Genomic DNA, 23,281 nt, shown 5'->3' on the forward strand with positions numbered 1-23,281 from the left:
TACAGAGTCAAATCCACTCTTAAAATGAAATCCGATGGTACAAAACGCTGTAGAACATATATCTGTTTCCAAGGTGCTAAATGTGGGATTTTTTTCTTTCCCAAAAAATGTTTTTAAGGAACTCTAGAAACTACCACAGATAACCAACTTTGCTACTTTTTTCTGCTTTTGGCCTTCTTTGCAACAGCTGTAGAATAATTCTCTCCTTTTGAAAAATGCACACAAGACACAAAGATTGTGCTCAACAGGTTTACTCAGACTGGACTCTTAAATGCTCAAGAAAAAGGCACAGATTAAAAGAGACTCTGATGACTCTTTTGAACACAGCAAATGGGATGTTGTTTAGAAGAAAAAAAAAATACTGCTGTGAATTGTATGGGCTGAAAAATTCAAATATTCTTTCCTGTTCCTAATTATTGGCCTTCATTGAAATGGAATTTAAATTAAATTGTATAAACATATGAAATAAAGTCTCAGTATTAGGAAGTTTTTCTTTTGTTTCCTCTATGTACAAATCTTAGTATACAATTTTTACTTTTCATTATACATTTACTACATACTCTTTTCCAAACTGTGTGAGAGCAACTGCAAAGTATGTGTTTCAAGAAAATGCTTTGCATTTGGAAAGAATCCACCTGCTTTCTTGGCTGGCAGTGCCAATCAGAATTTAGGAAGAGATGACAGGTTAGGGAGAGCATCCACTCAAATGTAATCATCCTCTACCGGTTCACCGTTGACATCACAGTAATGGATGAAGATAGCCACCACACGCTGGAATACACCTTTTTTCATCTGACGCAGTTCAGAGATCTCTTCTCCTATTGTTTCCATACAGATGTCTGCAGACAACTGTCCTTTCCTTCGGGGTGCATAAATAGTAGCTGTGGAAGGCACATAAGAACAAAACCTAGAATCTTTCCTATAAAGAAATTCACAAGCAAATCTGTTTTGCATTAAATGAGGTAAGTCTTGGAAAACAAAGCAAACAGAAAAATCTTCCATTGAGCATCCACGTTTAAGGAACACTATTCAAGCAGAAAAGGTATTCTGCCTTCCCCATATTTAAACCTTTCAATAGCTCCAGTACTCATTTAATGTATCCAAAGTCCGTATGTCTGCAAGTGAAGGGAATCTCAGCACATAACAAAGCCTTCCCCCTGAGACTTACCTGATTGCTTGCATGTTATCCATTTCAGTGATCACTTAAATGTTTTATAAACAAGAGCAAATAAAGATAAACCAGCAGCCTTTTCTTTATTTTTTATGGCTTTAACATCATGTTTAAACTAATTACTCCTTTAAATCAAATACATATCATTTTTTTGTAATTTAGACTACATACTGAACTACAAGCATTAAGTCTATGAATCAGTTTAAAATAAAATTAAAATAAAATTAAAAAAATCAGAGAAAGGTATAGTCAAAAAAGATTTCTTCCTCATCCTCTTGAGCTTCACCCCCTTGAACTGGAGCTAGATAAGAGTATCCAAAATTATGTCAATTAAAAATACCTCTAATGAAGGAGATTCCGACATTTTCCTAATTAAGTAGTGGAAGAACATAATTTTCCCTGCTACCAAGCAAGGTTCTTAATTGAGATCTAGGAACTAACCACTATAATATTTTATAAGACAAGCTCCTAAATAGAAAGATCCATATCTATCCTAAACTCTAACCCACATCACCTCTTTCCACAGTTTTCAAGTCCAGTTCTTTCCTTTTTTATCTCCCAAGCTTCTGTGAGTCTCAGTTCTCTCTGCTAGGCTCACTTCACCCGACCTTAACAACCTTTCATAAAGCAAAGCCAGAGGCAGTAGTCCAGCTCAGCTTTCAGCAGTAATGCCAGGAAAGTCCACAGAACATGAATTGCTGGGACTACACATAACAACATTAGTTTTGTGTGTGTTTCAAATGCACTCATTCTCCTGGATATGACAACACCCCCCCCCATTTTTAGGCTAAGCACCAGAGTGGCTCCCTCATTTTGTCAGTATTGGGGGTCTCCAGCTGGTCGATGCACTGTTGTAGTAGAATGGCCCTCTCCTCTGCTAGACCTCCTCCTCACCCAGCTCCCAACACTGCTACAAGGAGTTCATTATAGTCTACCAAAAATAGCATAAGAATTAGAAAAGTGAAAAATAAAGGAATGCATTGTCAGCTTCGGACCAAGTAACAAGTTAACGTTCTTTGAACAGATCAAAAAAAAGATTACTCACTTCTCTCATCATCCTCAAAGTCATATCTAGCATAGCTGTTTGGCTCTGCTGTTCTCAGTGATCTTAACCATGGGAAGTCAGTAATCATCGAGTAAGGGGCACCATCCACAATGCCTAGAAGACAGACAGGATGAAGATATGAAGAGGACAATGTCCAGCACTCTTCTTCAAGTAAATGTCACTGATATCACATAGATTGGTCATTCTAATACAGGAAAAGCACCTCCTCATTTCAATTTCCCCCACTCTGTGCCAAAGGTCCCCCACTTTCCTCACAAGAATTATTATTCCTGTCTCTTGTAATTTGATGCAAAGTTACTTACCTTAACAATAGACTGACCACCAGCTTTCAGCTCTCTAGAAACACTCACCTTCTAGAGTGTAAATATCTCGTCCCCAAGGGTACTTAGTGTATTTCTTCAGGTCTTCATCAGTTCGCGTAGCTTCAGGGAAGAACTCATATTTAATAAGCTCTCTAGAGAAAAGAAGGAAGAGCTTACAGCCAGTAGTGATAGGAAATGTGAAGGCAGCAGGGAGAAAAACCAAATGGGAAATTCTATTACACAACCTTTCCTTTAATGAGTCTGAATCCACAGAAACACTCCTCTAAGAACCTCACACAAACTCAATATGCAATCCCTTCGCTTTTGAGAGTAACCACAGAGAGTATGTACGGTTAGAGGAAAAACCAATTAAGTTACCTTTTAAGCATAGCTTTCTGTCTGTAAGGAACAATCCAACACAGCTGCAACTAAACAAAATTTCAAAAGTAAATCTGTTCTCTTAGTCATTTTAGTGAAAAACCAGGACAACAAAAACACTGGTTTAAGAGCTGGATGAGAGCCACTGTATACAATTCCCTGCTGCAGGGAACTCTTGCTCCTTAGTAAGGAGCCGATACTGATTGCACATCATCTTCCTCACCCAGAAACTAACATTACTTCTTGGAGTAAATCAGTCTTTCTCTTTTTTAATAAAAGAAAATATTTTTCAGATTCAAAGATATTCCTCAGCCATCCTGATTGCTTCAATGTTTGATTGCATTACTGCTGGATGGAACAGAACTGGAGAATTCTGCAGTATTTTTCATATGTTTAGGATTATTTAATCTATGTTTTGTATTACGTACATCTTGATACTGAAATTCTACATGGCACCATCTAGAATTCAACCTTCACTAGTCAACAAACTATTTTGGTGTTAATTTGGCTAACAGAATACAGCAAATCTACAGCTTGACTGAAGCTGTGGCTGCTGAATCAGGACTGAATACCTCTTGTGTAAAGTTACTGAAGGGCAAGTACTCACTGGTTGATATTTGCTATTGTGTCCATCCAGCTCCGAATGCGCACTTTATTGCGGACATTAGGTGGGTTACTGAATTCATGAATTATGCAAATGTGGTATGGATAAGGGCCACTAAATATCTTTTGCTCGAGAGTCAACGTGTCAACCTGTGAAAGGCAGCAAACAAAGACTTGTAACCAAGAGAAACAAAAAGACAGGATTTTAGAGTCAAGAGCAGACATCTACCAAATCCCCCGAATTCTGAGGGAACATGTCCTGTGAAAAGAAATTTTAACAGCATACATAATCAAATATATGATTAAGCAGGGTAAAACTTTATTAGTGCAGCTTTGCCAATGAATCTTCTCAAGTAGTGGAATTTGATGGGAAATGTCTATTTTCTGATGAGTTTCACAACTCCAATATATAAGTAAATTTTCATAAAATCAGATAATGGTCTAAACTACATTCACTTTCTCAGAATTTGTCTCTGGCTTCAGGGGAGGGGTTGGTTTTTGGTTGGGGGGGGGGTGTGTTTTTGGTTTGGTTTGTTTTTTCCCCCCCTAATATTCTTATCACTGTCCTCTAAGAGCTAAAGCAAGAGATCTGGTTTCAAAGAAAATCTGGCTTTTATATCAAATCAGCCTTTCCTCATTGGTCAGGCAAACCAAGCCAGAGAAAGCGTTACTTTGCATGAGAGAAGCAGCATCACAGTCTAATACAGAATGCTCTGGTTAGGGCGATAAAGTAAAAAAAAAAAACCAAACCCACATTCCAGATCTAAAATTAAGCCCTCTTAATTACTTGTCAAATGACCTCAACAACTCACTAAATGTCAGTGCTTACACCTCCTACACATAATCTGGGGGAGGAAAGGGTGGCTCCCAGTACCACAGCTGTCTTGCAACACTGTTTAGCATCAAAAGAGGATGCAGCTTTCAGCAAAGCAGTATTCAAAACACTAACTGCTGTTACTAAATCTAATAGGACATGGGTTAAAGATCAGATACCTATGCCTATGTCATGCTTCTGCTTATACATAACTACAAGTTCACTTAGTAGCATCCAGGTTCTTACAGTTACTTTCACTTACTCAGTTTGGAATTAATTCAGTGCATTGTGATTTTTTACAGTATCTTCTAATGTAATGAATATTGGAGATGGTAACATTAAGTCTTAAAATTCAGTATCATCCAAGTTCCAGTTCTGCAATAAAAGCCTTGATAGGCTGAAGTTTTAATAAACATGTTTCTCAGAGTTGTGTTATTGTAACACTTACATTTCTTGCATTAATTGAAAAACACATGAAGCCAAGAGTGGTGAAAGAATATAGACAGAACTTTACATCTGTTCCTGATTAAATGAAAGTTGGCTGTGTACCTGCTGCATTGGACGAAGATAAATGATCCGGTTTCTTTCCGGTGGCATCCTGAGAATCTGATCCAGAACCTGATCCATGTTTAACTTCTTGCACTGGGCATAGTCAAACCGATTGACAACTGGTGCATTTTCTACTTTTAAGTGTTTCAATACACGGCACCTTGTAGCTATAAAATAGCAAACGAAATTATTAAAAGAAAAGAAATAGAATACTCAAAAGATGTTAGGAGCCTCCTGTCAGAGATTTTCAAAGCCAACTGTTTCAAAAGAAGGCAAACAAGTAATGTAAGTAACAGACAATTACTGAAATAGCTGGCAACCTAACTATATTGAAGAAATAGACGAGCTGTTCATTTCTTCCACATTATGATCAAACTTTTAATTTGTGAACTTGTAAGAAGAGTCCTTTTAAAAGGCCATGTCAAATTTAATCTAACAATACCCTTTTTCTCCCTTTGTTTTCTTTCACAAAGCCCCGTGAAATGGTCTGTGGATTGCCACAATTGAAAACCACTGATTTCAAAATCAGGTCAAACAGAGTATTGTGAACCCGCACAATGTAAACTAAAGCTATTTCCTTTCTAGTAACACTGCTCATGTAACCAAAATTTAATTCAAAATTAATGTATGTTCTGAGAAGTATTCTGAAATAAAGAAATAATTTCTTCATTCTCTGCTAAATAGAGATACCTTATTTCAGAAGAAAAAGTGTTATTTAGTGTAGATGTTGCAGAAAACAATAAATGACCCAATGCTTCAATATAGGACTAGTCATACACCCTGGCATGAGTATCTAATGCAGCCTAAGTGCCATAATTTAAAACAGATATTTATCATGTCAAGCAGGAAAGTATCATCATGTCAGTTAAATAATCTATGGAGCAAGAAGAAATGAGAGAAAAAACAAGGTACTCCGAAACTTATTTAATCAACTTCCAATTATTGTATTATCACTCCTCAGTGAACATCTCATCTTCTTAACTGTCATATAATTTAATCTGTTGACTTTCAGATACTAATCTTTATTAAACCTGTTACAACTTATAAGGAAAGAGACATTCAAACTGAGAAGCAGTGATATTTGGTGTTCTAAGCATCAGCCTGACATGCAGCAAAGCAGCTGATAAATACAAAACAAGCAGTGGATTGACTTTAATTCTTTCAGAAATTTCTAATAATGCCAGATGGAGGAGGTATGCATGACATTAATCACATACCATGTATGAACATCATTTTGGGGCAGTCTTTCAGTACCAAATCTGTTATTCCACAGTTGGTCAACGTGATTCCAACAAGGTTTTTGGATTTCAAAGTCAGTACCTGGTGAAAATTTCGGAAAAACAGAAATAATCTATGACAGGGTAAAAACAAAGAAAAAAATTTAAATTAACTGTATTTTAAAAGATACTCCCAGATACAGAAGGATATTAACTGGATACTAATCAATGTAATACAGCTCCTATTCGCAACAGGTACTTGAGATGACTAGGTTACTCATGGCAAAGAGAAAAAAAAAAAAAAAAAACTTTCCGCTGATCAGCAACATCATGAAACGACAAAAACAACTTCACAAGATTATAAGAGCAGTCATACCAGAAAGCACCATTTCTATCAGAAAATCTAAGTATCATCTGTCAGGAACTTCAAATTCTCTACTATTTAATTTCTATTTTTCAACCACAATGACAAAAATTCTGGAGAATAACATTTGTTTAAACACAGAAAGAAGGTATGGCAGAGAATCATGGTTTGAACTTCCCATACCAAAGTATTTTACCAGTGGTATGTCAGAGGAAAACCTCACACGGCTGGTTCAAAATTATATACATACCTTAGTTAATCCTCTATGTCTACCAGTGTTAGAAAAATAAAGCATGCATCAAGCTCAAGCAGAATCATTTCCAGTAGCATGAGCACAAGGAGAATGTAATAAGAAAGGATCTTTTTGCGCTTTTATCTGAAACTTTATCACTAAAAATTCTAGCAAAATTTAGCAGCCCAAGAATAAGGCTGACCAATTACACAAAGATGACTAAACAGAGTTCTATTAAAACAAAGCAAACACATGTAAAGAGAAAAAAGAAGCAATTCTGCAATGGGTTCTTCCAGTTCCAGCAATTTAAACTGTTTATTGTAACTACAGATAGTTAAAAAAAAAATTTAAAAACCTCACAATACTGTTCTTTCAAAGTGGCATATTTTAAGAAGAAAAATCACATACGCAAAAATATCTTTTATGCTAATTACAAAAGCTGTAATGCATCCTAGGAACCAGAAAAAGCTTTTGTGAATGTGTCCCATAATATATCTTAAACCGGCAAGGCTAAGTTCTTCACTGGACAGAAAGGGAAATATAAAGGCAGGCAGGTTCCTCTACAGCAGAGCTCAGAAGAGAAGCTTAAGTTAGATGTTCAGAGTCACCTTCTGAAGCAATCTCATGCTCAGCTAGAATATGAGCCTTGGGTAAACAGCCTCAATACAGTGAAACCAGACCTTGCAATTTCTCCTCCCATGACTGATCTTTACTGCAGAAGAATTAACTTGTGTTACTTACATAGCAGAGAACCTGCAAAGTAACAGCTGAGTTGCTATGTCTAGAGGCAATCACATATCCCATGTTTCTTTTAACAGTAGTAATCTATGCTGTCATTTCAAAAATAAATGCCAGAGAATAAATTTTTTCACATCAAGAAGGACACTGTGGGAAGGCAGGACTTCACGCAGCACTATAGCCATAAGCATCTGACAAACTTCAAGTTTAGCTTTAGCTTACACTTTGCTCTTCTCAGGTCAGTCAGAGTATCACTGCACCTAACAGAAATTTCCTGTACCACAGTCAGCAGCAACATCAGTTATAATTCATCTGGCTCTACACAGAAGACAAGCTTGTATAATTACATCACTGCTCATGAGCATCCCCAGCTGACAGACCTGTAGCAAATGAAGAAAAAGACCTTACTTGAACATGATCATCTTCAATAACTGGATCACTTGTACTTGTGGACTTGTCAGCTGTCCTTTTCCGCTTTGTGGTTTGCCGTGGCTTTGGCTTAGCCACCTCTAGAAACAGAAAACCAGAAAAATCTTTTCTCTGTTTACCTTTCAGGATAACAACAGAGGCATTCCCTAGCTGAAAATGTCCAATAAGAACATACATTTCTTACATAAGCAGATCAAAATACCTGTCTGGCTTGAAAACAACTTTATCTCCTTTCCTTGCACAAAAACCACTTTCAGGTTTGTTGCTCAGAATCATTCATACTAAATAACTTGGGGCAGGGGGTGGGCTGTTTATAGACGAAAACACAGGAACGCTGAACCTACAAGTTCAACATCACAGAAAGATGTGGAGCCAAGAAAAGAACATAAGGTGAATTGTTAGGTTGCACTTGGTTCTCTGCAGCAAACAGAACATTCTTGACACATACAAGAACCAAAATAGCTTTAATGTTTTAAAATAGTAGAAATAATCTCAAACTACTTGAAAGTCTGCTCTTTGTAACTGTCACTAAGTTTTTCCTAATATTGCAAAGGATGCCCAGGTATAAAATACTTTAATGTTCCCAAGCTGCTTCTTACTCCATTTCATGCACCAGTGATAAATTCCTCCTTGATTTAAAAGATGAGGCTTTGAAAAGAAATTATGATAGATGACCACCCTTACTTGCTACAGTAAGGGAAACAAGATGCCCTAGAACTAATTTTCTGTGATTAATGGATCAAAACGAGAAATTATTTTACTAAAATTAAGCTTCCTTTGACTTTTTTGTTAAAACATATGGCACGTTCACAAATATTTACAATCAAGATAGAAGTGTGAAATATTAGAGACTTATATGAACTACTCCATGCTATACTACCATTAACATTAAAAAATGCCTCTTTTCCTACTTAACATCATCAAATTCCACCAATACATGTAAACTATTATTTAACATGTGACATTCAGTGGGCCTATGAGCTTCAGAATTCAGACTACTGCTTTAGGGGATCCACAGGTTGAAAGATGTAATATTAAGTACTCAACTTGTGGCACCCATTAATCATCATCACCAGGGAATTTTTTTGCCAGTTCCTAGAGTATCTACAGATAGTGAAACATTTCGTAGCTATATTATAGGAAAAACTTTCCAATTCTGTGCTGAATTGTTCAAGGTGCAGCCCAAGGCGAAGAGATCTTTGCAGAGGGTTTAACATAACATGCATTTTAAAATGTGAAAAGTTTGCTTCACTACAAATGCAAACTAAAACAAGTTTAAAAAAACCCAGATTTATTACAACAAAAAGTGTGACTTACATTTTTACTGAAGTAAAAATCAAAATTATACACTTGAGTCGCTCTTTAGCCAGCTAGTCTGTGGTGATTATGCTTTTAAAGTTTCACTGTCTTTAATATTTGACTTGTTCCACTGTTTAATATGAGTAAATAATTTAAGAGAAAAAAAAAATACTTCTACTTTCAAACATAGGTTTGTTACAGAAGCCAAAACCCACAATGTCATTTATGCTAGAATAATAGAAAGCAGTCATATTCATAGCACATTTTTAGATTATTTATGAAAAAACATTTCCAACTCTGTAACAAAGGATTTTCAGGTTATACTCTAACGAGTTGTATATCCTATCCTAGTGAAGAAAAGCACTGTAACAGCCAGGCAGAAGCAGCCTACTGTCCTATGAATTAAATACAGATCTAAAAGATAAAAATGACACATCAAGTCTCATATTCTGCCTCAAGCATCAGTTAATATCTGATGCTTCAAACAGGAAAATAAATGCATAAAGACATACACATAACCATATGGAGCTAGGAAAACAGTTCTGATTGCGTAGGCTAAATATAGGAAATAGTGAAGACTTTTTTTCTCCACGAGCAGAACAGATCTTTTTTCTGACTAACTGAAACACGAAAACACAGATACTTTCAGAAAGATACCCTAATTTAATACTTAGATCTGGCTGACTTCACTTCATGTTTTGGTAAAGAATGAGGATAGAGAGGAAATATTTTCTTTTTATTTTCTTATAGACTAATTACTAGTTATAATGGAGCAAGGTAAAAAACAGACATTTTAAATTTAATAGCAAGATCATTTTTTCAATCTGAGACGCAGCTAGCTACAGAACAATATCCTAGGTAATTTAGGTTTCATTAACACTTGGAAACATTAAGATAAACTGGAAAGACACTAGGACATACTGTGTTTGAATCATTCCATGTTAACAGAGATATGAATTCACCATCAATCTTTTCTACCTCCAACACATACACTAGCACATTTCATTTTTCAGTTTCAGTTCACTTGCTAGATATTCTCAGCAAAGAATCCTGGATATATGAGGTAATTATAAAGTATGCTATGCCAAATTAAGATGATTATTTTGGGAAGCAAGTATATTTGGAAGAAACAGCAAGTTCCCCTCTCACATCTATTCTTTCCTCCCAACATTTCTGGCTTCGTTCCAGCCCTTCAGGATTTTGATTTTATTGTTTTGTTTATCTTACATGATGTGAAGCATGAACCTGTTTAATAAAAAGACAATTTTCAACAAGTTTGATCACAACGCTTTAATACTTGGAAGCAGAATCCAATATGCAGGTGCAGAAGTTTGGCTCAATTATAATTATGGCTTGCTTTATTGGTTGATAAAGTATCAGTTTTTAACTTTTGCCCTCTGGTTAAGATCTGAGCATACCTGCTGTCTTCTTCCTTTTAAAGGGAGAATTTTAATGGGGGAGACAGTCTTATGTTTCAATGAATAACAGCCTTCACAGGAAGAGAGAAGCTGTCAAAAGAAGTTGCATTTGGTTTTCAAATGAGTAAATCAAACACTGTTTAGTATGTAGGGGTAACACATACAGAAATACTTGCATGGAGAAAAAAGTCACTGGCAGTCTTTCAGAGAGATGTTGTTTTAGCTAGCTGTGGCAGTGAAGTCAGCCATTTCTGTTCCATCAATATTCTGACCGTCTGACAAACAACTTAGTTTTAAATTATTAACCAATAAACTTCACGTTTAACTTCAGTATTATCTGTGGGTGTTGCAGCTGTTCAATACTGTCTCATGCCAGCACAGTAGTTTACACAGAAATTAATATATGCATATAGGTCATACCTGACTCTGACACCAGAGGGACATGGGACAGCCTGCTTCTAGCTCTTGTTAGTGGTCGGCGAGGATACTCTTCTTTATACTCCATCTCACAGCTCCTTCGCTGTGAGCCTATGCTCTCCTCCTCACTGGCAGGCCCACAGGCACTCCCACTAGTCCTCTCATCACTTGTCTCTCCTGGAGGCCCACAGTTTGGGGGAGTCCTAAGTGCAAAATCTGTCGCAGTGCTGTTTGGTCCATTCCTGCAGGCTCCACTCGTGGATGGGCATTCCCCATCGCAACATCCACTAGTCCTCTGCTGTGCATCCTGTGGCTTGTAGCAGGAACACCTGGAACAAACAGAGCTCTCCTCAGTCTCTCTCTCGCTGGAACCTTCACTTTTACAAGGCGAGCAGACACACTGCCTGGATTCATCTCCAGTTGCTGGACTGGTGCCAGCAGAGTGGCTATTAGCTGTCTGTGCACAGTCAGGGCTAGGAGAAACAGCACTGCAGGAGCTGGATGTTCCCGTTGATCCTGTAGCATTACTGCAACCAGGGTAAGAATCTTTGCTTTTGTTCCTTTCAGGCATGTCACTTGCTGCTTTCATGTCTGCTTTAATCTGCTCACTTGTTACTTGACAACCTTTCTCACAGCTGCTTTCCTCAGTATGGAACTGCTTTGTCTGGCCCACTTGGCTGGTACTACATCTCTTCCGCAGTGGTGTCTTGCCTTTACCGCTCACTGTAAGAGTTAAGTGAGAGAGAACAATGAGACAACCTAATACACAGTTTAAATAAATGCTGAGTCTCTGTTAGAGACTACTTAAAACAGAAGACAGCCTAGAGGTCAATGACAAATCTTGTCAGGACCACGCTGCTACTCACACATTACAGGGAATGAATAACATTTGTAGTAGCTGCTGAATTCTCTGTAATGTCTTGCAGCTATTTTTGTGGTGACGCGCTGGGGTGTTTGTCAATAAGTGAGACACATATTTGCCAGAGAGGCTAATATTTTCACAAAGCAGCTAACTGGTTAAAAAGGCCAAAGCACAAAAATATGAAAAACACACTGATAATAGGCTTCTGTTTTCTTAAATATGAGGGACAAATCTGAGGAATTAAATAGTAACATAGACAGGACTAAAGTTTACGCTTTCAATAGCAATCCGTAGCTCCCCCTCCTGGGTATGGAAAGCGGTGTCAATAGGCAACACTAGTGTCAGTTTACAGATGAATAAAAAACCATACCGAATAGCATACAAATCACAACTGGAACTTAAGATCTACTGTCTTAATCCTCTCAGCTAATTACACTAAACCAAGCCTGAAAAAAACAGTATTGGCACTACAAAGGTTTATGCACGTTGTCTCCAAACACAGGTTATTTCAACCCTCAAACCAGAACTGACATCTACACTGCAAGAACAGCACTGTACAGATTTCCAAGCTGAAACTAGCAGTCTTGTTGAAATGTACTGAAATGAGAGGGAAGCTGATGTGTAGGGAGCATGACAGTTACAACAGGAAGATACTTGATCCATTACAGCTTTGATATGTCCTAGGCTTTGCAGAAATTAAACCAGTACCAGACCAGTACATTTCTCAGTCTTTCACAGTGCAGGATTTTTATGTTAACTGCTTAGCTAAATATTCATTAAAGCTCAATAATGTGTGTATTTTATCTGTCAATTACTTATAGATCACAATTTGACTTCGACTTTCTCTTTTCTTGCATATGTATAAAACTACTTCACTTAGAATACAAACTACAGGAAATAGCATGTCATCTCTTTTGCTGGAAAGGCCATACATCATGTGGCATCAGACCCGGGACTCGTACTTAATGTCACAGATGTGCAGCTTATAGCTGTAAACTCGAAAGACAAGGAATGTCCTTTTCTATGTCTCTCTATAGTTGCTGTACTACCATGAAGTTTGGGGCCTCTGACTCTGAATGAGTCATAATAATATATACACAACTAATAATAATATATATACACACGCTATAATAGTAAGTGTAGTTCAGAAGAGAAGAAGACAGTACTGAACATCACCCTGAGAATTCTAAGTAACCTCCAAAGCTCCCATCAAAGTAAAGTTTATCTTAAAGTGCCTCCTTCAAGACACTCCCACAGGGTCTCCATGAACCAAAAGATGGTTACAACTCTCATGCATTTACCCCAATGGTCACATTTTGTTTCAGCAGCAATGCTTTGACAGATGAATCATGTAGACAGCATAGCTGCAAATTTGGCTTCGCAGACATGATAAATTCTGTGTACTTGGAAATCCAAAAGAGAAGCTGCAGGTTTCTGCATGCAAAGCAGTGCAACACCACAATTTCTGTGTTTCTATACAGTGACTATGTGATTGCAGCTCAGATAGATGTCTCCTTACACCTTCATTCTAGACTTATAACAGGAAGAAAAGAGCAGGGGACAAACAAACAAGCATGTCTCTTACAAAGCTAGAAATAAATCTCAACAAGATGGAAAGACTGAAGCTTAAGAATAAATTTAGCTTTACAGTGCCCAGGAACCGATTTGTTCCACACCTGAAGGTTCTCTAGTTTCCACTGGATCTCTGCTTTTCTCTTCTCCATCTGAGTAATTCTGTGCAATGCTGCTAGAGATGCAGGCTCTTGAAGTCCCCATGTTTTCTTCTTCGTCCTCACTGTCTGAATCATGGACAGTAATAGGTGCTGCTTTTACAACAGGCTGAATGCCACTTGGTCCTGAAAACAGTAGAAGAATGTCAACAGTTCATGTAAAAATAAGCCAAGCATGGATTAAAGGACTGAAGAACTTTTAGAACTGCTTGAAAAAATAACAAGAGATTAATTTTATTCAATTTAATCACCCATTCTGTGGCTCCCTCATTAAAATTCAAATACGAGAAGAGCAAAACACTGCATTTCAGCATTAAAGCATTCTAGTTTGGAAGGGGAAGAGTGTCACAATCTAAGACAAAACACAGGTTTTCTGTAACATTTCTCTGCTTCAGAATAGCTTAAAGGGTCTTCCACAATAGTAAGAGTAACTGCACAACTACGTATTATAAGCAGTCCATGAAACCACCACCACAAAGACAGAAATGTCGGTCAGAACATCTGCGATTATCCTTCTAAATCCCACCACTACAAGTGGGAAGAAGCATGAATTACCCAGCTTCAGTAGAAACGTGCTTTATTAGTTACCTCTCTTGGCTACTAACTGAAGGCATGAGCCAGTCACAATGACCTATCTGCCTGTGAATAACACAAGAAATGAAGTTATATAATCTTTTCAGAAATTATCTTGAAAAAGTGAACAGATCCAGCATACGTGTATGTTACTTCATGTTGTTGGCATATTTAGTAGAAAGTTATGTTGTCCAACAAACAGTGGCTATAAAAGAAATCAAGACTGCCTTATGTCACACTAATGTGTGTCACTAATGATGTCACTAACACAAATTAAATTAACACTGGAACAAGTTGTTCCGGCTTGAAACAAAAAAAGGCAAAAAAGAATCCACGTGCTGCAGTGAAAGAAGCAAGGCCATTAACACCAACAGAAGAACATGACAAGCTCATTCAGGTCTTCTGAATCTTTTATTATATTGGGCACAAAAATAAGGCTTTAAGATCAAGATATTTTACTCTATACGCAAAAGAAAATTGGGGACTGTAAAACAGACTTTAAAACAGAATAAATTTCTTCATTGTAGTAAGCTATGCTACCGTCATCCTTCCAAATACACTAGACAATCCAGCTGAAGAGAACCAACCAAAACCAGACTTATACAGAAAAATTTAACCCCTCAAGAAGGGGATACTAAAAGGTACTTTCTTTCCAAAACCAGAGTTACCTGCTTGCTCTTCGTCAACCTCCATAGGAACAACAGCCTGGCTGTGAGCCGGGAGCTCATTCTGGCCCTGCCCAGCAGCCATCCCTTCTTCCTGTGCCACCTCCTCCATCTCATTCAGTGCTGAAAAGATTAAGATGAGGTCAAGAAGAGGAAACAGAAGGAACAGAGCCCATAAAAGCATACGAGGAATTCAACCAGCACCCACAGAGTCAGAGAATCATTGAGAATTAAGTAATAGCTGCCTTGATTTCTTCAGTGAGCCTCTAGGTTGCACAAAGTCTCTCACAGATTTGTTCTACATCTCTTCAGCCAAGGCCCAAGCCTAACTTTTGGGGTCTACTTCTCCCAAATTTTCCAGTCCTCCTCAAAAATCTTGTTCTACTGCAGTGAGCAGCATAACCAGGATTTACATATGTTCCCTCCAATGACTTCTGCCTTTGCCCGGAAAGTTTAAAAATATATCATCTGACACTGTGATGTACTCCCAGCTCTGACCAGAGGAGCCTAGAAGACACTTCACACTTCCACAGATGAGTATCACACTGAAACTCTACATTGCTACACCTTTACTGACATATATCACCGAATTGTAATGTGATTGTAACAGCTATTAGATAGAACACAAAGATAGCTTTTATCACACAGGTATCAGAGATGTGCAGACAGCCCTCAGAAAAGTTACATACCATGAACTAAAAAGCAACAAGTTTTCAATGTATATTCCTATCTTCTCTAGGACCCTACGGAAGAGGCAATGCAAATAAAATCACTCCCTACAAAAGGTTCACAAAGATCAGAGATTACCCTCAGCTGCAATCTGCTGCTCTTCTGCTTGACCATCTTGCCGCAGCTCATTCTCCTCATTCTGGTCATTTGCATGTTGGTGATTGTTGTGGTGGATGTTTGGATTATTGTTATTCTGGTGGTTATTGTTGTTGTCATTGTCATTGTTAGAGTTCTGATTGCTGACTAGGGCAGATGAGACGCCAATTCCTGTGCCTGCACTTAGGCCCACACGAGCACAACCCTGAAAACAAAGGGCAACTATTAATATTTGAAAACATGGACACATTATATCGACAACATATCCTAATGCCAACAGAAAAAGTGTTCTGTCAGTAGTATCCAGGATGACAGAACAATACGCACATGAAGAACAGGGAAATTGTCTCTAATACTTCCTTATGCTACACATCGCAGGGATCCATCTTAAGTTTGGCAACCCAGAAAACTTAAACTCTGTTAAACTCCTAATGAAAGGGAACTCCACAAAGCATATAATCTTACTTTATTAAATTATATTTCATTTGCTATGAGATCACATTACATCAACACAAATAGCAGACTATATAGTCTTCCCAGAACACAGTAGCCTCAAGATAGAATTAATGATCAAAGAAAGCAGGTGTTTTTACGTAGGCAGTTTTCATTATATTACAACAGCTGTTACAAAGATTTGTGTTACAGTGTGGGAGAGGGGACCACATGAAGAAGTAAAATTCCTAAGCATTGAAAGCACTCAAACAGGGGAACAGTACCCCCATTTCACCTACTACAAAATCATAAAAATCCCTTCACATTGTAAACAGATCCCTAAGTGTGGAAAAAAAAATTCATATAAAAAGCAGCAGCAAAATGAAGTAGCAGCAGAGACCTCAACAGAAACAGAGAATCAATGTGAGTCTTATTTCCCAGTCATATATTCATACAAGACCATGCACTGCCACTGCTCCCATCTGCAGAAGCAGCATCATTCTCCCTAAAATATCATGATAATAGCAACTACAAACCAAAGTAATTTATTTACCAAGCTATTTAATTAATTACAACTTTTAAAAGAATGCATAACAGCTGGAGCTCACCATATTTCCAATGAGCTGGCAACAACAAAAAGCAAAACCATTCCCTGGCTCACCTTAGGAGGTTCACGGAACATCTGGTCCAGAGAAATAAATTCTAAGCTTGGCAATAACTCAATGAACTGACTAAAAGAATCTAGCTTTATCGCATGGCATCGCACCAGAGTGAGGTCAACCAGTCGGGTCCACCTTGAATGATCTGTGGAAGAGAAGAGATGAATTTCCTGAAGGATTCCTATCTCTCTCACTTTTTCATTATACCCTTTTCAGATCTGAGAGTAGGCATCTTCTGTATCTCCATTTTAACTGTTACCAGCACCATTACGGTTCCAAACCAAACATCATCTACTGTACTTACTAAGAAATAGAACAAGCAGTACTATGAGCAGAAAAATTCTGTTTTAATCACAGCAATTCATATAATATCTCTAAAATTTCAAAGGTGCGCAATACCTGTGATCCAATTATTTGGGTTATGTAGATGTGGGCAGTTGTAAATGACCAGATACTTGATGCAAGAAAAAACTTCATTTACAGCTTTCATACCAATATCTGTAATAATTCCCGGATTTTCAACCACATCAGCCAAGCCATACTTCACCAAGTCTCCATTTGTCATTTTACCTATGAAAAAGATAGTAGCAAACACAGCAGCAAATTTCAGAAACTTGCCTTTTATAGCATGATTTTTCTAACTCCCTATTTTAGTCCAATTTCACAAAATGGATCAGATTATTACTTCAGTTCAATAAAGCTGAGACTTTCCCAATTTCAGTAAGAGTTTCAGGAAGTGAAGACAAACATATTTGGCTGTATGGGATAAGCAGACTCAATACGGGTATGTTAATATTCTTTCTAATCACTCTTAGAGAATGATTGAAAACACATCAACTTATTTAATCCTTATATTTGTCAAATAATTTATGCATATAAAAAATGTCTTACACTGTAGTAAAAACTCATCAACATATCCTAGATGAAGAGTTTCAAACTGTGGAAATTCCAGTTCAGCCATCTTCAAAGCAGAAAAAACACCATCTTTGGTCAAGGAAGGCTGGATCCGCACTTCATGCAACCTGAATGCAATTAAGAATTGTTCGTATTAGAAGGCATGCCAAAACACAATTGCTATAGAAACCACTCAAGAAGATGCCCTCTTGTAATAAAATGAAAATATTCTTTCAACAACGGCAGGATTAAGAGGATATTTGTTGTATCTTTATGGCAGTATTTAGCAGTTACACAGCAATATAGTTGTGAGACTAACAGCACCACACTTTTCAGATACAGGTCTAAGGCGGCACTTTATGACACAAAGCGATTCAGAAACAGACCTAACTCCAGTTATTTTAACCACAGCATACTCTTGTTATGTAAAGTTTTAATGTCTATTCCTTAAATTTTTGAAGGCTGTTCTGCTTCTTCACATTCTTTGACTTCATTACTAAGATACTGACTTTGAAAAAGGACAAAGAGGGAAAAGAAAGATCTGAAGGCCCATACCTTCGTGCAGCAGTTATTATGAGGTAGCCAAGATCCACTTCAAGTGCATTCTTGCAAGCTCCCAGAACTATAGTGTGCAAATTCCTAAAACCACCTGACAAACAAAAAAACAAAAAAAAATTTCTTTCACTTCACTCACAGATCACAACCTTAAGCCTTACACATTTCCACCAGTGTTGTCTTGACAAGTGAATTAACAAAACACATCTTTTTTAGCAAATCAATAAAACACATATTTGCATGCAACTCCCCTCCAATCCTGCCAGTTCTACTTGCCAACAAATGCAACTGGAAGGTTAGCTTACCAGTCAAGAGTTAATTGCAGTTAAAAGATCAAAACAATACTCAATACAAAGCTATATTTAGCACCACAACCATAGTTCCAAACTTGATACTTTTAAAATAACAATCAAGAAAGTATATGCTACAGACAAAAAAGGTAAGCTTCACATGCTTCCAGTATTTGCTAATATTTTTATTTATTTAAGTATTAAGTTTCATACCTGATCTCCAGCTATCCTCTACCACATGCTGGATAAGCCCTCCAAGAAATGGAACACGAACCAGTTCTAAATGCTCCAAATTTCGAGCAGAAGCCAGGCCTGTCACTAGGGGAACATACTTCAAAGAATTTGTGGGTCCTACATAGAACAAACCAATACAGACAAAGAAGGCTGTTCACTTAACAACACTGAATGTATCACATTAAAGAATTAAAAAATGTCTACCTATATCCATCTAGATCAGGAAGACAACAGAACTACATAGCACCAAATAACGTACAGAAGAGGGATATGTTTCTATCCAACACCATGAATAAAACAATGACTGTTTTCAGAATCTTGTACTCTAAGCTTTAACAGAACTAGATTTCCTACATGTTAAAACATCCCCTCCATATATGAATCTCTCTTACCAGCACAGTTCCTCATGACAAAAGCACGTAAGCTGATACAAAGGAAATCTTTAAAAGGCTGTGGTTTGGTGAGTCTCACCCACTTCAAATAAAGGTGTCTCAGCATTGGGATACAAGGAATCTCAGGGACATTCACCCCTAATAATACATAAACAAACAAATATTTTGAACAAGCTTTAAACTATAAATGCTAGGATAAATTTCTTTGGATTAACATTCTGGCTTTAAAAACAAAGCCCTTTCTTTGCTATGTGGCATGTGAGAAAAGTTGTAAACATTTTAAACACAAGTTCTTCACCTCAGTTTGTCAACACAGTTTTTCAGAATTTGCCCTTTGGACCTGCTATCATATATACAGCAACTAACAATTCAAAAACGCCACATGCCAAATTACCTCTCTTAAAAAGAATTACAATCTTGCAGAGTTTCAAAGCCTTTAAATTCACCTATGTTGAAGCCAACTACTTCACCATCACCACACTCACCTACTAAGTGCAAAGTCTGAATTTTAGCTCCTATAGGAATTTTCAGCTTGTTCTCAGGAGGAATTGGAAAAGCACCATTACGATTACGAAACTTCCCTAAAATGTGAACTTGTGGCATGTATGTCCAAATAGCTTCCACCAGCTCTAAATGAGAGGTCTCAACACCCTGGATAAAAGGAAGCAAAGCAAATGCTCTAACACCAGTTCAAGCAACAACATCCTCTTAACCTTGTAAACTTTTCGATAACACAGTATACATAACGCAGTGTGTTATTTTACTTTTAATTTGTAGCAAGACTTGTCTTTTTAAAAGCACAGGGATCAGAGTTTTAATTCATTTCTGGACTTACGAGCACCTCTGATTCCCACTGGTGCAACTCTAAAAATAGTACTCATTTGCAAATATGGTCACAATTAACTGCTACTCTGTACAGCCAGATCTGATTACAAAGTCCAGGTCTGAATATGAAGCCCTGTAAGCAATGAGTCGCTGCCACATTTCTTTTGCTCTGTTAACATGCATCATCTCAGTGGCTGAAGGAGGTTCTCTCTCGAGTCTAACCACTCACCAGCAGATTTGGACAGGCCTGCAAAGCTTCTAAAACTCCAGGAATGCTGAAAGCTTCATGGCCACGGACTCTGCGTCTTTCAAGATACCTGGGATGAAGACCATAAAGTTGTTCAATGTCTGGCATCTTCCTCAGCAGCGTTAGGAAACTGGAATCAGTGAAACCTAAGATGACAACAACAGATTTGGTATTTGTGTGACAACAGACACCTAGCTGTAAAGGGAAAGCCAAATACATTGTTCTCTTTATAGGGTAATATAAATTCTATAATGTTGAATGATGTACTCAGTGAAGCAATAGCTTGTCTTCTACTACCAGATTCTAGAAATCATGACCTACATACTCTTCTGTCTTGAATTTTGCAGGCTTGCTATAGGTTTCCTTCAGTGGAGTTGCATGGCTACAGGGTTAACTATACCTTCTCCATTCTCAGATGAAGCACCTCTGCAGACTGTCAGCCTTTGTGTTTCTATCTTTCCTGGAATTCCATTTATCAACTACATGGCTCAAAAATGCCCAGCTGGATCAATTCTACTCAGTTCATCACTACTCGCCCCAGCTCACAATTCTCAAAGAAATAAGACAGTTTCTTAAAGCAAAGGATTATTTTATTCTAACATAAGACAACATATAAAAAGGATTTTAAACTAACAAGTTACCTGTACTTACATCTCTCTTAGGTCAGGTGTAACCATCTACTTGATACCAGCCCTAATAAATCTAACTTTGCAGATCCTCTAACTTTTAGAATTCACTCATTTTAGCTCTCTCCCCCAACAAATCCCAGCAGTGTAACTTAAATCCAACAGAAATCCTAATACTCACAGGGTTGACCTAGGTTGCCAAATTTATCTATTGATCTGAAGATGGCTTGAGGTGTGACATCAAAATTTATTTATTCTTACATTGTTAAGTGTTGGCAGATGAGTTGCTCTCTCATTCCATTGTATTTTTTCCTGCCTGCATGCAAACAGCCTCTTCTTGGATTAACCCTTGGATTAACTCCCTTACAATAATCAGACAAACACAGATTGTATTTACAGATTGCTACAGAGAATCCCCGTTTCAGCTACAGTAATATCCAATAAATATAAACACACACAGAGAGACAAATTTTCCAAACCACATACTCAAGGAAGCCACCCAAATCTCACAAAAGTCAAAAGGAATTAAACATCTAACTCCTTTTACGGCTTTTGAAAATTTAACCTGCATATGTCATTATAAATACCAGGATAGCACAGACAGTTTTGCTCAATACCACTTTAATGCCATATCTTGAGTGAGTGCATTACTCACCAGTGGGCATGTATTCCCACCAACGGCCTGCACATAGATCCACAACCTTCACTACTCGCAGATAAAGAGTGACTGCTTCCTTCAGCTTTCGGGACAGGCATTCCATGCACATGATATCCTGCAAGGGAAGGTACCTTTGGGAGAGGAAAAAACACCCCTCTGATTTATCAAAGGTGGATCCTTTTTGACTTTTTCCAAACTAAAGAACATCCCAAGCATGACTACACAAATTCATGTATTTCTAACATCTAATAACATTAATTCAAACAGATATTCAGACCGTACTCTAATAAAAGTGTGAAATTTTGCTAAGCAGAATGACTCACCAATTTTTGACATTAAATATAGAATATTTAAGGTACACATATAATATTAAAATGGACAGATGTTTTAGTTCTCTAATAAATACTGCTGACCAAACCATTTGCCACAATAGTTTCTACATGGTTAATTAAAGGTACTTTCATTTTCTAGTATACTAGCATGCTCAATTTGCAAACATTTTGGAGAGCTACTGTTTTTAAAGAACTTGTCGGTAAGGCATTATGCTTTGAATATAATAGGCATGAGTGAACATCTTGTAGAAGGACTGTACTGTAGGGAAGATTATACACTCATCCAAGTTCCCTTCTGCACACTATGAAGCAGATGCAACAATTTTAAAACATGCACCTCAACTATGTACTACTACCTGAGATACATCTCTGCACTGAAATCAATACTTAAACACTTGGTACCATACACTGGTAAACAGAATTAAATCACTTATTTATTTCTTCGTTATTCATCACATTCACATAAATTAATTTTCAAAGTATCCAAATGAATTCTAGGACTGAAAAAACATTTGTCATCTCTTTTTATTGGGTTTTTATCCACCAGTTCACTCGTGGTACATCTACACTTTCTGAATGTTATGTGACACAAGCACCAATACAGGTAAGATTGGGAAAAAACCAGAAAAAAATATAATAATAAACAATAAATTAACTTCTGACAAGCTGCTTACCTAAAGATGTGGCAAAGCACTTCATGAGAGAGTTGGTTCATGTAATCTTTTGGCTCATCAGCTTTGGTAGACTCAGAGTCTTCCCTGTTTGCTGAGCATGGTTTCACACTTTTCCGCCGAGGACCCATGTTTGCAGTGATTTCTGATGAAAGGAAATGTTCACAATGTTACGCAATTTCAGTGCAACTGAAAGAGAAAAGCGACAGAGAGTAGAGGAGGACACACCAGTTAAGCTTCGTTTACCCCAAAAAACAGCAAAATCTGCCAATAAAGACAAGCCCCACTACAGCTGAATTGAGTTAACTAAGAAACATTCTTCCAACAAGTTATAGTTTGCCGAACACATGAGGTCTCAGATATAACCTGAGGATTGTTAGATAAACTAGAAAGTCCCCCTAAGCCAAAGGAAATTGACAAAGAGGAAAATCACCACAGGTTTAATCAGAGATTAAATTCCTTTGCATGAATAAAATGTCTTCAGAGATATCATCCACACACCAGCCGATCAAGGCAAATCACAGAAAAGCTGTGCAGAGACCACAGAGGTCACCCAGCAAATACCAACTAGACATGTTCCAGTGAAAAACCAAGCCCAAAGCCTCCTAGCAGAAAAAGAAATAATTTTCCTTTCAGAAAAAATGGGCTCTTATTGATCATTCCCAAAAAATGCCCTATTAAAGGTCCTCAAACTAGCTCTTCTTAGAGGTTAGAATACCAAATAAAATATTCAGGTTGCTTAGTTAACAATCAAAGCCCAGAAAAACTGAAAGACCTTGCCCCAGCAGCAATGTGCAGGATATCCTCTCCTCTT

At 37.5% G+C, this 23,281-nt stretch overlaps 1 protein-coding gene across 2 annotated transcripts; it reads right to left on the minus strand.

Moving 5' to 3' along the window:
* Positions 1 to 240: 240 nt before the first annotated feature.
* Positions 241 to 22,609, minus strand: FBXO38 (F-box protein 38). Of its 2 annotated transcripts, XM_009708656.1 has the most exons (21): positions 22,471 to 22,609; positions 21,462 to 21,595; positions 20,163 to 20,326; positions 19,594 to 19,759; positions 19,109 to 19,246; positions 18,696 to 18,833; positions 18,193 to 18,286; positions 17,635 to 17,765; positions 17,143 to 17,313; positions 16,746 to 16,888; positions 15,635 to 15,857; positions 14,831 to 14,950; positions 13,536 to 13,715; positions 11,226 to 11,720; positions 7,843 to 7,943; positions 6,101 to 6,203; positions 4,884 to 5,050; positions 3,525 to 3,670; positions 2,588 to 2,691; positions 2,217 to 2,330; positions 241 to 881 (listed from the first exon to the last, which is right to left on the minus strand). In XM_009708656.1, the coding sequence occupies exons 1-21, from the start codon at positions 22,596 to 22,598 to the stop codon at positions 703 to 705; spliced, it is 3,339 nt and encodes a 1,112-aa protein (XP_009706958.1). In that variant the 5' UTR covers positions 22,599 to 22,609; the 3' UTR covers positions 241 to 702. The 2 variants fall into 2 exon arrangements, with proteins under 2 accessions (XP_009706958.1, XP_009706959.1); XM_009708657.1 differs by lacking the exon at positions 11,226 to 11,720.
* Between the last annotated feature and the right edge of the window lie 672 nt (positions 22,610 to 23,281).

This window comes from Cariama cristata, unplaced genomic scaffold (assembly GCF_000690535.1).
Source record: "Cariama cristata isolate BGI_N322 unplaced genomic scaffold, ASM69053v1 scaffold45269, whole genome shotgun sequence".
Classification (NCBI taxonomy): Eukaryota; Metazoa; Chordata; class Aves; order Cariamiformes; family Cariamidae; genus Cariama; species Cariama cristata.

Bases quoted from the DNA above. Each gene is read 5' to 3' on its own strand.
- FBXO38 (XM_009708656.1), bottom strand. From the start codon at position 22,598: ATGGGTCCTCGGCGGAAAAGTGTGAAACCATGCTCAGCAAACAGGGAA. The intron at 21,596-22,470 runs GTAAGCAGCTTG...CCTCTCCCAAAG, and splicing joins GTGCTTTGCCACATCTTTAG to GTACCTTCCCTTGCAGGATA. The intron at 17,314-17,634 runs GTAAGACATTTT...TCTTTTTCATAG, and splicing joins TGATGAGTTTTTACTACAGT to GTAAAATGACAAATGGAGAC.